Source organism: Triticum dicoccoides, chromosome 3B (assembly GCF_002162155.2).
Source record: "Triticum dicoccoides isolate Atlit2015 ecotype Zavitan chromosome 3B, WEW_v2.0, whole genome shotgun sequence".
Classification (NCBI taxonomy): domain Eukaryota; kingdom Viridiplantae; phylum Streptophyta; class Magnoliopsida; order Poales; family Poaceae; genus Triticum; species Triticum dicoccoides.
The window spans coordinates 817140415-817156656 of NC_041385.1; the positions used below are offsets into that span (position 1 = coordinate 817140415).

The 16242-nt window shown below is 38.6% G+C and overlaps 1 protein-coding gene across 1 annotated transcript; it reads right to left on the minus strand.

Annotated features, from left to right (window-relative positions):
- Window positions 1-11844: 11844 nt before the first annotated feature.
- Window positions 11845-15557, minus strand: LOC119278667 (brassinosteroid LRR receptor kinase BRI1-like). Its single transcript, XM_037560001.1, has 2 exons — window positions 12536-15557; window positions 11845-12421 (listed from the first exon to the last, which is right to left on the minus strand). Exons 1-2 carry the CDS (start codon window positions 15420-15422, stop codon window positions 12057-12059), a joined length of 3252 nt encoding a protein of 1083 aa, XP_037415898.1. The 5' UTR covers window positions 15423-15557; the 3' UTR covers window positions 11845-12056.
- Between the last annotated feature and the right edge of the window lie 685 nt (window positions 15558-16242).

The window sequence follows — 16242 nt, forward strand, 5'->3', positions numbered from 1 at the left end:
TTTGTAAAAAGCAAAAGAAAATGATAAAAACTTCAAAAATTAAAATCCTTCCAGATGTAGTTATGTTACTACCCGGTTCATGGCATGAACCGGTACTAAAGGTCCCATTTTCAAACTCTACCCCCCCCCCATGGATCGCCTTTTCAGTTTTGTAAAAAGCAAAAGAAAATGATAAAAACTTCAAAAATTAAAATCCTTCCAGATGTAGTTATGTTACTACATGTACTAGGTAGGAAAATTTAAAAACTTAAATTTGGACATGTTTTGCAAAAAGTGTAGGGAAAATGTAAAACGGCTATAACTTTTGCATACGATGTCAGAAAAAACGTATAATATATCAAAATGTTCAGCACGAAAATCCGCATCCGATTTTGACAGCCTATGGCCTGTTTGCAAATTTTTAGAATCCTCAAATTCTAAAAGGAAAAAAAGTTATGCTCAAACTTCAGTTTTTTTTAATTTTTGTTAAATCTGGTCAAACTATGGTCAAACTACTTATTCAAGAAGTATTAGTGTTACTAAATAATTATTCAAGAATATTAGTGTTACTAAATAATTATTTCATTTTTTTTGAATTTTGGTCAAATCTTGTCAAACTATGGTCAAATTGTGGTCAAACAATGGTCAAACTAATTATTCAAGAAATATTAATGTTACTAAATAATTATTTCAGTTTTTTTGAATTTTGGTCAAATCTGGTCAAATTATGGTCAAACTGTGGTCAAACTACTTATTCAAGAAATATTAGTGTTACTAAATAATTATTGTTTTTTAGAACAATAGTTTCAAACTCAAACAGTAAAATGTGTGACTTCATGCTTAAGCTAAATACCTGAGGTTAATAGGATTGACATCTTACTATTGTCAGGAAAACAACAAGTGTTGACTTGGAAACGAGGGAGAATAGAACCCAGAAGTTAAGCATGCTCAGGCTGGAGTAGTGAGAGGATGGGTGACCGTCCGGGAAGTTAGATGATGAGGGATGATTAGAGGTTAAATTGAGCAGTGATGAGGGGTGATTAGAGATGAGAGGTTAAAATAATTCAGAAATTTGAAAATAAAAAAAAATAAAAAAATCATAAAATTTCCTTTAGTACCGGTTGGTGTTACCAACCAGGACTAAAGATGGACCTCTAGGCAGCGGCCACGTGGAGGGCCTTTAGTCCCGGTTCGTGTAAGAACCGGGACTAAAGGGGGAGGCTTTAGTAATGACCCTTTAGTCCCGATTCTAGAACCGGGACTAAATGCCCTTTTTCTACTAGTGTATATAGATCATCTCCATCGGAGGTCTTATGGTTTCCACACTTATGGGGGAATAGAGCCATAGCTCATCTATCTCATGATCATATTTGTCCCGAATCAACAAGTAGTTTAAACATACACATATAGGGGATCATCATGTTAATCATACAACCCTAGCTAACAGTAAATGGTGCTCCCAGAGTCCCAGGCTACCAACTTACCGGAGCTTCTAGTGGGAGGATGACGTCGATCCAATATAATTTTTTACTAGGTATACTTGCGATTTGGCCCAGCCCATAAGAAGTTATATCCATAAGCCATAGCCCACTTGCAGCACCGCTTGCCAGCACAGATCGGGGGTGGTTATTCGCATGTCTTTGACTTATATTCTCCAAGGGCCATATGTTGTTATTTATTTTATGGAGAAAATGAGGTTGGTTGCGTCTTTCATCGAACTTGATAACTAGGGATGGCAATCGTATGGTATATAGGCTGGTACATATTCCTTCTCCTGATGACCGTACTCACAGATATTACCTCACTGTGATGTTATATACTGATTGCAGTGAAAGATAAGGAAATTTCAACACTGATTGCAGAAAAGGATTTTGTGCAAAACCAGCTTAGGACATGGGAGCAGGGCTATGTGCAGACGGTCGGCTTGTGTGAACGGAAAGAAATTATGCAAAGTAGGTGTCCACCGTGGCGCTGGCCTGATCTTCCTTCCTATATGACACCCTTTAGTTGATGAATAAACAGTAATTGGGCCGGCCCACCTAGGCTAGCCACAGCGCCACCTATTATGTCATGTTTTATTACTAGGACACGTGCTACTTAAAGGACAACAGGCGGACGCGTAGTACTTGTTCCCATGTATATAAGGTCTTTTTTTTGTTTCTTCTTCTTCTCCGGGTTTTTTCCATTAGTTTCTTCAGTTTTTTTCATTTTCCTTTTCCTTTGGTTTATTGTTTTTCTTTTTTGGTTTTTCTTTGTTTCTTTTTTTTTCATTCTTCATTCTTATATATGTGTTCAACATTTTTTGAAATACTTGTTCGACATTTCCTCAAGTACTTGTTCGACATTTTTCAAATACTTGTTTAACATTTTTTATATACATGATCAATATCTTCTTAAATACTTGTTCAACCTTTTTCAAATACATGTTCTACATTTTTGTATACATGATAAACAATTTTTAAATACTTGTTTAACATTTTTATATACATCATCAACATTTTTCAAATAATTGTTCAATATTTTTCAAATATTTGTTCAACATTTTCCAAATACTAGTTCAAAGTTTTTATATATATATGATCAACGTTTTTTCAAATACTTGTTCAAAATTTTTTGAAACACTTGTTCAATTTTTTTAATGTTTTTTGAATAGTATGTTTTGGCAATACATATTTAGAATATATTTTAGTACAAAAAATGTACAAAAATAAAGTAAAAATGTTGACAAGTATTTGGAAAAATGTTGATCATGTATATAAAAATGCTGAACAAGTATTTGAAAAATGTTGACAAGTATTTGACAAAATGTTGTACAAGTATTTGGAAAAATGTTGATCATGTATATAAAAATGTTGAACAGGTATTTGTAAAAGGTTGAACAAGTATTTAAGAAAATGTTGGACAAGTATTTGAAAAAATGTTAATAAGTATTTGAGAAAATGTTGAACAAGCATTTGAAGGAAAACCGAAAATGAAACAAAAACCAGGAGAAAAAAAAGAAAGCAAAAAAAATATGGAAAAGGAAAACTAAACAAAAATGGAGAAGAAAAAAGAAAACGAAAACACCGAAGAATAAACGGAAAGAAAAAAAATAAAAATACTATGAAAACAAATGGAAACCCGGTTTCACTTGCCTCAACTACAGGACACATCTCATTCTTATCATGAGCCGGACCTCGGCGCAGTTGCTAGTAGAGCTAGCTCACCCTAAGAAGGGCCGGGATCGAATCCTGCTCCTCCCGTATGCTATTTTTCTTTTTCTGCGCGAACATGGGCCCGCCTGATTACACGAAAACGCTTCAGCGAGACATCCCGCAGCGATCGCTTTATGTGATAAATAGTCGCTGCGGACTCGCTGAAGGCGAGATATAGGTGCACCCTTCGCTGAGTAACCTCGTCGCTTCCACTTGAGCCGGCCCACTTCACTCTGTTTTCTTCGTTGCGGGATCCCTGTTTGGGGAACTCTCTAGAAGGTACCTGTTTTTTTTCTTTGGGTTTGATTCTTTTCTGGATTCCTTTCTTCTTTCTCGTATTCTTATTCTTTTTGTCCGCTTATTTCTTTCAATCCATTTTCGTTTTTCTTCTTGTTTTTTGCTATTTCTTTTCTCTGTTTTCCTTTTCGTACTATATAAAAAGTCCACCGTGTATTAAAAATATGCCCATCGTATATTAAGAAAAGATTCACCTGATATTATCACTTTTTTTTGCAATGCCTTATAAAAATATGCATCATGTATTAGAAAAATGTCGTCGTATATTAAGAAACTGTTCACCTTGTATTTGAAACTTGTTCATTGTATACTAAGAAATTGTTCGACATATACTTCAAAATATTCATTGAGTATTTCGAAAAATTGTTCAGCCTATATCACAAAAATGTTCAGTATATTATTGAAAATTGTTCTGCGTATATTAAAAAACTTCAATGCATATTTTAAAATTGTTCATCCTATATAAAGAATTGTTCACATTTTACAATTTGTAAAATATATGCTATTGCGACCAATACATATTTTGTTGCAATAGGTAGCCAATTTTTCGCAACAATATTTGTAACTAACGATGCGTCTCACAGATGTCACAGTATCTTTCCAAATATTACCACTAATAGATATTCTGTTGAAATACCTTCTCTCTACTACTCGTGCAACGTAATTTGTTTGTTTCAATATCGCTACCATGTTGCAACGAAGATGTGTTTTGTTGCAATATGGGGCCTCTATTTCAACAAAATGAGTATTTATCGCGACCAAACTCAGTTGTGGCAGTACGTGCATCCTATTACCACAACCTGAGAATTTGTGGTAATATTGTGTTCTATTGCAACAAAAAATAGTTGTAGCAATAAGTTTTGTTGCAATAGACCAAAATCCTTGCAGTGATAATCTTGAGTGACTGACCATGGTAGTAAATATCCAATTGCTAATACCAGCCAATGCAGTTATGTACTATTTGTTTTGTGTTCATTGGTGGCATTTACATGAAGATCATCGGTGCAAGCACCTCCCATTATCTAAAATGCACATGTAAGTCTAGGGAGTTCACTATCCCACCTACCTTTCATCACAATTATCATTTATTATTAGTACACTTCCAACCCTGGTCTGATCAAGACCACCAGTGCCTACAAACCTCAAACTACGTGGTTGTTCACTCCACTCAGTCATTCTAGCTCCAGCTTACCTCCTCCTGGACCATTATCCCATATCTCATGTGACTTTGCAATTTTATCACCACTCCTAACCACGTGTCTAACTCGTGGACTTTCTTTCTCAATGTACAATGCCACAACCACATCTCTACATTTTCCATGTGTTGCATCTTCTCACAGTGTGATAACAAGCCTCCAGCCAATTGGTTATCTTTCACCATGTCGCCCTATCCAAATCAACAATTGCCACAGTGCAATAACAAGTGGAATTTATGGTATTTATCATATAATAGTGTTTTCCTTGCTATCAAACTCGTCATTGTCTCGGATCGATGAGCTCTCAAGGTACGATGATGCGGTCCCTCCTAGCACAGTCGTGCCTCTCACAAATGCGGCAATGCTACATGATCGATGTTATGGCCTAGAGGGGGGGGGGTGAATATTGTAACACCCCCAATTTTATGATAATCACTTTCCAATAAATCCTATCGTTCGAAACATCTAATCCATCTTCTATTGATCCAACAAATCCAAAATACAGTCTGGTGGATGTGTCAAGCTCGTCGAGATAGTCAGAACGCACTACCCATTTGCTTCAATCGGAATACGGGTTCATCTTTGAGGGTTTATTTCAATTCAGTGGCTTCAATTGTTGCACACACACACACACAAATAACAAGGTTGTTTATCCGATATTTTCATCCGTTCAGCGCCAAAAAGATTTTTTTTCTATTCGAGGGTACTAAATTTTTGTGGTTCGTCTGCGAACTTCCTATGTGGCGCGCGCGCTGTGGCCCAGCGTAGCCAGCCCATTTATTTTCTTGTCCACACAGCTTAGAAAACCCTATTCCATGCACCAGCGGCCAATAGTCAGTGCCTCGCACCAAGCGCCCAAGACTGTGCTCGCCCGCCTCCTCTTTTCCTGTGTTGTATTTCTATTTCTATTTTTATTTTTAAATTTTTTCCTTCGAGTTTATTTTTAATTTTGATTTTTTTCTAAACTCAAATTTTTCAAAAAACTTTCAACATTTCGATTTTTCTTCAAATTTTTGAAAAAGATTCAGATTTCTGAAATTTTGATCCAATTTTCTAAATTAAACTTGGAACTTTAAATTTGCTCTCATTCCAAAAAAAGTCAATATTAAATTTTTTTCCCTTTTATTCAATAGATGTTCGTCTTTTCGGGATAAAATGAGATTTAGAGAAACATATATTTTGATAAATGTTACAAATTAAAAAAAACTTATTTTGGTGAAATGTTCACAAATTCATGGCAAACTATTTAAAATAGTCCCAGAGTGCTCCTTTGCATACAGCCGTACCAATTTATGTACGCATGTGAAACTACATGAAAGTTGGATGAATGATGAATGGATTAAGCTGGACGAACAATGAATGGATTGACACGTGAGCTAGTTAGAAAAGGACCCTGAATTTCTTTAAATGGAAAAATGTTCCTATTTTTTCAAAAAATGTTTCTGTTGACAAAATTACATCAGAGTTTAAAAATAATTTTAGAAACTTTACAGATTCTAAAAATATTTTAGTGAAATATTCACAAATTCTAAATAATAAATATTCACAAATTCTAAATAATGTCCGTGTTTAAAAAATGCAAATTATATAAAACCATTTGGGATGTTCAAAACGTATTCCCGTTTTAAAAAATTGTTGACAAATTTAAAAATAATTCATTTCTTTATGAAAGTTTTAGCTTTTTCGGAAAGATTGTGAATTTTTAAAAATGTTCCCATTTCATATTTTGTTCGTGTTTTTTAAAAAATGTACAAAATTTCCAAATAACTATTCACATTTTTAAAAAAATTTGAGATTTAAAAAATCATGTTTCTAAGAATATTTCGCAATTCATAATAATAATTATTTTTTTAAAAGTTCAAAAAAATAGAAAATGTTCTGAATCAAACGATGCAGTATGTCCTGAAGTATTTGCGCTGACCATTGGTTAATAAGGTGTGTTTGTTCGAGTAGTTGGCAACACTTGGTCTGGTACAAATTATTTTGTAGGTCCTGTTCTCATGATCATTCTGAGTGGCTAAACATTTTGATCGGAGTTTTGAAGCTCTTGAGTTGTATATTTGTTTGCAGTTGTCCTAAATTCAAAGACATCAAAGAATAGTGTTTCCCCATGGGTCTCAGGAACTTTTGACATTCATCTAAATTTATGTTCTTTTACATTATAGCATGTGTCGTGCATAGTCGATAATACGAAAGGTTTAACTTAATTCCTATAAGCATCTTGTTGGTATGAATCTCCAAAGGTAGATACTGGTTATTCTAAATCTGAAAACAGAAGAGAAGTGTTTGCTAGTGATGACTGAGATGACTCCATACTTTGAGTGTGAATAGTTGGAGTTACTTGTAGATAAGTTTCTCATGAATCCATATACATATTATTTGCTTGGTTTCAACCTTCCAACACTAATAGAGAAATGCCTAGCCACAACTTTAGTTGGTAGCACCCCATTCTCAATCAGCACCACCACTACATTTTCCAAATAGTGGTGACGTCGGCATATTTGGTATGACAACACTAAGACCATAGTGATGGAGTTGGAAAATTGTTGAGCGCCACTTATATTTGAGACCCACAGTTGGTACAAGGTGTCATATAGTGGTGAGGTGGCATAACATTGAACGGCAGCACTATTAGGTTGTCTTGCGGCGTGATATGCGTTGCCATATCACTACTGTATTGTTTTGTGACATTTTTATAATATTGTAGTTATTGTAATTGCATTGAATTTTTTCATAATTTTTAGTCTTTTTATTATTTTGTGTCTTCTATTATTTTGATTCTTTTATCATTTTCATTTTTTTAATTAGTCTTTTATTATTTTGAATCTTTTATAATGTCATGTGTTTATATTATTTTGAGTCTTTTTATTACTTTGAATCTTTTTATTACTTTGAATCTTTTTATTATTTTGAGTCTTTCATTATTTTGAATCTTTTTCTTTTTGAACTTTTTATTACTTTGCATCTTTTTATTATTTTGAGTCTTTTATTTTGAATGTTTTTAATTTTGACTTTTTTTAATATTGAGTCTTTTATTATTTGAAACTTTTTATAATTTCGAGTCTTTTATTATTTTCAATCTTTTTTTGTTATTTTTTAGTCTTTTTTACTATTTTTGAGTCTATTTTATTGATTTTTTGGCCTAGCCCAACATTGCGTCCGAGGTCCAGCCTAGCCCAATGTTGTCGGGTCAAGACATAGGTGGCAACGGCCCCTCCCCCACTCAACGCCCCTCTCTCTCGATGCCCTTCCTCGTCGCCTCCCTCTTTGTCAATTTCGTTTTGTCGACAGCTATCGTAGGTCGATTCCGGCGTCCCCCGGTGTTCTGGTACACTTCTAGACCCCCCCCTTTGTCTGCCATACATCTAGACCTCACATGTCACTGCCATTTCTCTGTAGGGTTTCGGCGACGACAACAGTGACGCTTGCAGGTGAACACATGCTCTGACTCTCTGTGAGCATCTCAACAGCTAATATTTTTTGGCGGTTCATATTTTTGGCAGCTATAGTTAGCTACGTTTTATGATTCGGAAGCTCTGAATTTTGTACTATTAGAATAACCTTGCGAATTTTGGCATTCCATAATTTTCGGCAGCTCATAATTAGCCAGGGTTCATGATTTGGTAGCTTTTCCAATTTTGGCAGCTATGAATTTTGTTGTAGGAGAATTAGCTTACCAATTTTGGAAGTTCATAATTTTTGGCAACTCATAATTAGCTAGGGTTTATGATTTTCCCATGTATGCCAAACTTTTAGATTATTGCAAACTAGTGTACATTCTGCTAGATGATTGCAAAAACAATGCCAGACTGAAAAATAGTGCCAAACTGCTAGTACATTATGCTAGAATGTATACATTGCCCATGCGTGCCAAACTAGTATACCAAACAGTGCAAAAATTTACTATATGTGCCCATGTAGATGATTGCAAACAAGTTTGTCAAAATGTAAGCAATGTCAAATTAGTGTCAAAACTATTGTCATAACAGTGTCAACTAGTGTGGCATTCTACTAGTAATTTGCCCATGTAGATGATTGCAAAACAGTATGATGCCACACTAGTTTTGCAATCATCTACATGGGCAAATTACTAGTAGAATGCCACACTAGTTTAGAGCACCAACAGAGGCGAAGGGAGCACCAACCAGGTAAGATTCCAAACAAATTCATGATAATTGCAAAACAGTATGCCACACTAGAGAATTCCAAACAAATTCATGAATGGTTAGATATATGCATGTGTTTGCAATTATCATGAATTTGTTTGGAATCTTACCTGGCTGGTGCTCCCTTCGCCTCTATTGGCATATGCCGCGAAGTTGCAAGAAGACCTCTATTGATACTAACAAAACTTTTTTGTTTGCCAAACCTTATATGAACTAATGTTAATTTTTTTTGCATTATAAACTCTAGTTCATATATTCCTTTAGTTGCATTCATATACTCTAGGTCATCCTAGGCATATATTCTAAAGTGCCAAAAATAGTTAATCCTCTAGTTTATATACTCTAGTTCATGTACTCTAGTTCAACCTCTCATTCATACTCTAATTCATCCTCTAATTCATACACTAGTTCATATACTCAGTTCATCCTCTAATTGTTATTATTTGTAGTTGGCGCCGATGAGTACCTACAACAGCCACTACAGGTCTTCAGCAACTTTGCGGCATATGCCAATAGAGGCGAAGGGAGCACCAACCAGGTAAGATTCCAAACAAATTCATGATAATTGCAAACACATGCATATATCTAACCATTCATGATGATTGCAATCACACATGCATATCTAAAGATTTCGAACTTTTGACTTGGTATGGATACATACCGTATTCGATGCCAGTCGAGGAGAAGGTCTATGATGTGGACATAATCAACCGCTAGCTTATACAGACTCATGAAAGTACCTTCAAGGCCCTAAAGGAGGTGAAGGATCATAATGTGGAGTTGAGATCAGGTTGAATTATGTGCTGATGTTCTTCGATAGTATAATTGTTCTTCTCCTTTAACATGATGCACCATTGACTTATTTTTTTAGATGCTCAAATACACAGAGTAATGACATCCTGTATGCGCTTGGACACCCAGCAGATTGAAAATATAGAAGCAAAGATATCCAATACGAGGCCACGATGCCCGACAGAGATGCAGCCAATACGTGCCCAATCTTTATTTCTTGATGTTGGAACAACAAATAAGAGCATGTTCATGTTTACTTATTATGTTTTTTTTCGAGAAATTTTGGGGATTTACAAGCTGAAATTATTGACTGTCTGAAAAAATGTTTTAACCAAAACTGTTTGAACAATGTGCCCTGGTTCTGCATTCATGGAACTGTAAAAATATTGAACAAGTTCAGTCGGAGTTTTGTTCCTGTATTTAAAAAGTATTGGTTCATCTGTATGTGGTTAATATTTTGTTTTCTACTTCAAGAAAATGATCATACATTTTAAAAGGTTCATCTGTATAAAAATGTCCATACTCTTTAATCTAATTTGTGAAATTCAAAAGGAGATGAAAATGAAAAGATAACAAAATACTATGTGTTAAATATGTTAACTTTCACCATGTGATACATGTGGTAAGCAATCCAAACAATGCAAAAAAAAAAAATCTTACAAACTTAATTATTTATAAAATTAAATTAAAAATGGAAATAAAACAAAAAATTAAAAAGAGGTTTAGATCAAACAAAAATACAGGGAAAAGAAAAGCCCGACAGATAAAAAATAGAGAAGTGGAATTACTACATTGGTCGGACTTCTATTCATGGGTGCGTCCGTGCCTCGGTTACTGCAAGACTGAGCGGGCGCTCACCTGAAGTCACGGGCTATATAATTGCATTGCTGCTTTTCCATTGTAGTTGTGTGCCTCGAGTGGAGCTCCCTTGCAGTTTTTAGATATCTGGGTCACGGTCTCACACATTAAAAAAGTGTTCATGGAAAGTAATAGTTTGTTTGAGCAATTTAAGAAAAAATATTCATACAATTAAGAAACAATCCCTGACATTTTGAAAATGTTCACATATTTCAAAAATATGTTCATGACATTTTTTGAAATGTTCATGCAAATGTAAAAATTTGTTCCCATAATTTGAAAAAAATGTTAATACCAGTCATAAAATTGTTCATGACATTTAAAGGTTGCTCACGCATTAAAATAGCTTCAAATTATTTTCAAGAAATGTTCATCAAATGTAATAAATTGTTCGTGTAACTTTAAAATTTTGTTCGGTATGACTCAAAAAATTGTTCATGATCTTTAAAATATGTTCACATGTTTAAAATGTGCACTTGATTTTCTTTAAAAATATTGCATGTGTTCTTAAAATGTTCAGCATGTATTTAAAAATGTTCAACATGAATTTAAATATGTTCAACATGTATTCCAAATATTTTAAAACCATTATTTAAAATATGTTCAACGGGTATCTGGAAACTGTTCAACTTGTGTTCAAAAAATGTTCAACGTGTATGTGAAGAAAGTGATAAACTTTTTTTGAATTGGAAATTCAAAAGCAAAAGGAGAGAAGAAAATTTATATAATAGAAAGACAAAATAGTCATTCAAAATGAAATATAAAAACTATAAAAAAAATTGTAAGAAAACTTCAAAACCGATTAAGAAGAACATAGAAATGAAAAATGCTAGGAAATCTTCCGAAAATTGGAAGGAAGGTTCCTAGAACCATTAGTAAAACTGGGAAAATTGTTGGACTGCCCCCCATAGAGGTGTTTGTGGGCATGCACTCAGTACTTCTCACAATAGAAAAAAGATATAGCACTGGTACCAATTCATCGCCTTATCCGACTAATAGTCCGTAAAACCCGTAGTGGGAGCGCTTGCGCATAGCTAGCTCATGTTGCTTGGGAAAATCACCAAAGTTTTCTCCTGACAAAAAAAAGACAGCTCTAGCTTGGAAAAAGAGTCAGCCACTATTTCATTTGACAAATCTTAAAATGTTTGTGAAATAAAAATATCACGAATTATAAAATATGTTCATGAATTTTAAAAATACTTATTTATTTTAAAAAGTGGTCTACAATTTTTTTAAATGACATGAATCAAAAAGATATTCATCAATATTTTTTGAAAATGGGCACCGATGATAGAAAAGAACCAGCAAAGAAGGCATTACTACTTTATGTCCCCAAAAAAATACAAAATGTGCAAGTTTACGTACATCCAAACGCTTCAGAACTCATTTCATGTTGCAGTCATAAAATTGGATAGTACACTTTGGATGAAAAAAGAATCAGTTCCAAAACAGGTAGCAAATCATTATGTTGAACAAAGAAAACACCAACTAGTTCTCCAAATAATATATATTGCTTTGTCCTTTTTCTTTCTCCGAAACAGTTCTTCATGCAGCTAGGAAGCAAGGTTGACCAATCATTGTGACACACTTCCTAATGTAGACGATATATATTTGATGTACTCTGTTTTGACGTTCTTCATCCTTAAGACTACCTCGCTCATAGTTATCCTATCTCCAGGTGAGTCACTGGAGCAAAGCAAACCAACCTCTAGTATTGGCACAAGAAAGCTAATGTCCATGTCAAAGCATTGCAATAGCCGTCTATCCACGACATGAACAAGTTGATCTGCTTGAAACAATTGATGAACCCATCGTCTAAGGCTCAGTTCTCCAACAAACATAGCATCCGTTGGCCTCTTGCCAGTAAAGACTTCAAGGAGCATGATGCCGTAGCTGAACACATCGCTCTTTCGTGAAGCTTTCCCGTATGACCCATACTCTGTGCAAAAAGAAGGAAGGATAAATGCACATTCCAACTGAAGTGACCAATATTAGTTAATTGGTGGCTTAACAAGAAATTGGTACATTGAGCAAGATAATAAGTACTAAGTACCTGGTGACATGTACCCAATAGTGCCATGCATGTTAATGGAGAACGCAGAGTTATCATCAGCTTGTATTAGTCTTGCAATGCCAAAATCTGCCACATGCGCCATCATGTCCTCGTCAAATAACACATTGCTTGGCTTCAAGTCGCGGTGCAAGACGATTTCATGGTAACCATGGTGTAGATATTCCATTGCCATTGACACCTCAAGCATAACACACAGTCTCTCGTGGAACCCAAATTGTGTTCCGCCCTGTTGTGAGCAGTGAAGCAATGTCTCTAAATTGCCATTTGGCATGTATTGTAGCACCAACGCTCTGAAATCCATGTTAGAACATGTGGTGATTATCCGTATTAGGTTGCGATGCCGCGCCATGCGGAGCACACGGCACTCGGCCTCGAAGCTTCTAATGGCACACATGGACCGCATGTCAAGAACCTTTATTGCAACCGTCAAACCATCGCTCAGTTGTCCCTTGAATACCTTTCCGTGGCTTCCATATCCCAACATGTAATCTTCACTGAAATTACCAGTGGCACGAACAAGCTCTAGGTGTGAGACTAACTGATGGCTTGCTGGAGCTGTCAGGTTATTGGAAGATTTGGTCTTGCCGTTGTCGACTTTATTTATCCACGATATGCAGTACAATAAAATTACAATAATGACAAAAGCTAGCGTGACAGCTGAGAGTAGGATTATTAGAAGGTTGTACTTATTACTGGAAGTGGTACTTACTACTGAAGCACTACCTTGGGGTTTCAAAAATGGTTGGCATGGAGGCAGAGGGAAGCCGCACAAGCCAGAGTTGTTTGCATATTGGCTCTCCTGGAAAGTGGCAAGGGATCCCATCTCCGGTATTGATCCATTCAGCCTGTTGTATGATAGATCAATCTCCGACAATGATAGCAACGAAAATGAACTGGGGATTGGGCCTTCCAACTTGTTGTGTGACAGGTCAAGCATACCTAAATTCTTGGAACCTGCAAGCTCTGCTGGGATGGCACCAGAAAGTTGATTTTGCCGAAGATTCATGATAGCTAGATAGTTCATCTTACCAAGTTCCTTGGGGATCTCGGAGTCAAGCTTGTTAAAGGACAGGTCCAAGAATATCATGGAGCCATTGCTTTTCAAAGTGTGCTCTCCGCTAGCCAGGATGTATACCCGTGTGAAGTTGCACCTATTCTTGCTAGCCATCCGGTTTAGTTGCTCCAAACGGACGCCGCCGATCTCAAGCAGGCTCCCCGCGCCGCGACATTTGCTGCTCTGCTCGCCGTTGCGCAAGTATATATGTGGCCGAACTATCGTGAAGCCGATAGCCACCTTCCCGGACTGCCTCGCCAGCTCCGGTGGTATCGATCCGCTTAGCTGGTTGTCGTTCAGATCGAGCCAAATTAAACTCTTGCAGTCTCCTAGCTCCGGCGGTATCTGCCCTGAGAAGGAGTTGTTGTTGAGCTTCAAGATTGCAAGGTTGTCTAGCCGCCCCAGCCAAGCCGGCACCGACCCAGAGAGCCGGTTGCTCCCGAGCGCCATCCATTTCAGATTCTTGCAGTTCATCAATTCGGACGGGACGCTGCCAGTGAGCGTGTTGTACTCGAGGATGAGGTGCTCGAGTCCGCGAGCACCACCGAGCGACACTGGAATCTCACCCTCCAATTTGTTCTCCCACAGGATGAGGTCACGGAGACGAGCAAGGCTGCCGACGGATGTGGGGATGGAGCCATTGATGTAGTTGAGACTGAGGTCTAGAGACTCGAGGCTTTCACAGTTGGAGATTGTCGCCGGGATGCCGCCGGTAAGGTAGTTGTTCTGCAGGTAGAGCACCTCGAGCTTGGACTTGGAGCCGGTATTCGGGCAGAGTGAGGATGGTATAGCGCCGGAGAGCTCGTTCGAGCTTAAGTCCAGCATTCTCAGATTGGCAAGCCGACCTAGAGAGTCAGGCATGGAGCCATGGAAGTGGTTGAGTGATAGAGTGAGCCACGAGAGCCGTGGGAGCCCAGCGAGTTCGTCGCCAGGGAGCTCACCAGAGAAGTTGTTGTTCGATAGGTTGAGGTAGGAGAGCGACGCGAGCAGCGTGATGTCCGGCGGAAAAGCGCCCTTCAAGTGGTTGCTGGAGAGGTTGAGCGAAACAAGAGCAGTGCAGCCGGACAAGACCCCGGGCAGCACCTCGCCGGAGATTGAATTACCGGATAGATCAAGTGACTCCATCCTGGAACAGTTGGTGAATGCGGGGACCTGGAGTGGCCCGGAGATCGAGTTCCAGGCGAGGTTCAGCCGACGGACTCCCCCCATCCAGCTGAGATCGCCGTGGCCGGTGATGTTGTTGTCCGACAGGTCAAGGACATCCAGGCGGGCAAAAATGTCCCCGCCGTCTCCCTTCCCGCCACCACCGGCAACGAGTGCGTTACCAGAAAGGTTCAGCTCCCTCAGCCCGTCGCACGCGCCGGCGAGCACGCGGGCGTCAGCGACGGATCCTCTTAGCGCCCTGTTGCCGGACAGGTCAAGCCCGACCAGCTTTTGGCCGCACCTCCATCTCCCGGCGGCGCCCCCGCCGCTTGCGAGCGAGCCGCTCACGTTGGCGGCCCGCAGGCTGAGGACCTCGATACCACCCAGCTGCAGCAGTGTGCCGGCGACGGCGCTGAAATCGACGTCGAGTGGGACCCCTGAGAGGGACAGCGACACGAGCCTCTTCCCTCCCCTGACGCACGCGGCACCAGGGAAACTGCACGCGCCGTCGCCACGGGTCCATCCCCCCAGCTCCCCGCCGTTCCGTACCGCCGCCTTGAACCGCTCCAGCAGCTGCTCGTCGACGCCGTCGTCCGCGGCCACCAACACCGGATCATTAGCGAGCAGCAGTAGCAGCACCGCCAGTGCCAGGCACAGAGCAGTACCCATAGTAGCGCCGACGCCCAGTGCTCAGCTATGAGAATGTTTACAGTAGTCCTTTTGGGTTTCTGGACCGGATGAGCTGCACTGAGTGAACACTTGTAGCAAGCAGCAAGCAGTACTAGTAGGTATGATCGTTAGTGCCGCCGGTGGGTGGCTCGTCGTGTTCCAGCTGGGGACAATTCGTACGTTTATATGCGCCATGATCTGTAAAATCGATCTTTTCCTGCCTGATGTACGTAGGTGGTCCTGTATGTGGTGCCGAATTTTGCTGGTCCTCAAAAGTCGACGTCGTCAATCGAATTAGCGCAGATCATCGTGTATCATCTTCATCATGCATGCATACAAATTGAGTTGCTTCCTTGAAAGAGGACGCGTACGCGTTGATGAAAAATGATTGTCTATACCGTGTGTGGATCCGATGTACGACGTGTCAGGAGATTGGTGCACCCATTTTTCATGATATGCACGTGAAACATATGCTACACTCTGAAACAAGATGAATCCTCGAGGAATTCGATAAATATCTGAGGGTACGATCTTCTTCTATTGTTACACTGTAAAACCTTGTCACTACAGCAGAATTGTTCATGGCCGTTGGACCAAAAGTCACTTAGTACGGGACCTCTCTAAACGCTCCATGGTTCTTAGACTGCTCGTCAGCAGTAATTTGTGTCAAATAATGAAAGAAAAAGACTCAGTTCGATATGGTTTGAACGCTAAGTTGCTCGCCATGCTAGTGCAAGGTTTATACTGAAATGTTTTACGCTTCTCTTATAGGGGAAATACACTTTGGTTCCTGGTTGTATATGCACCCTATATGGGAATT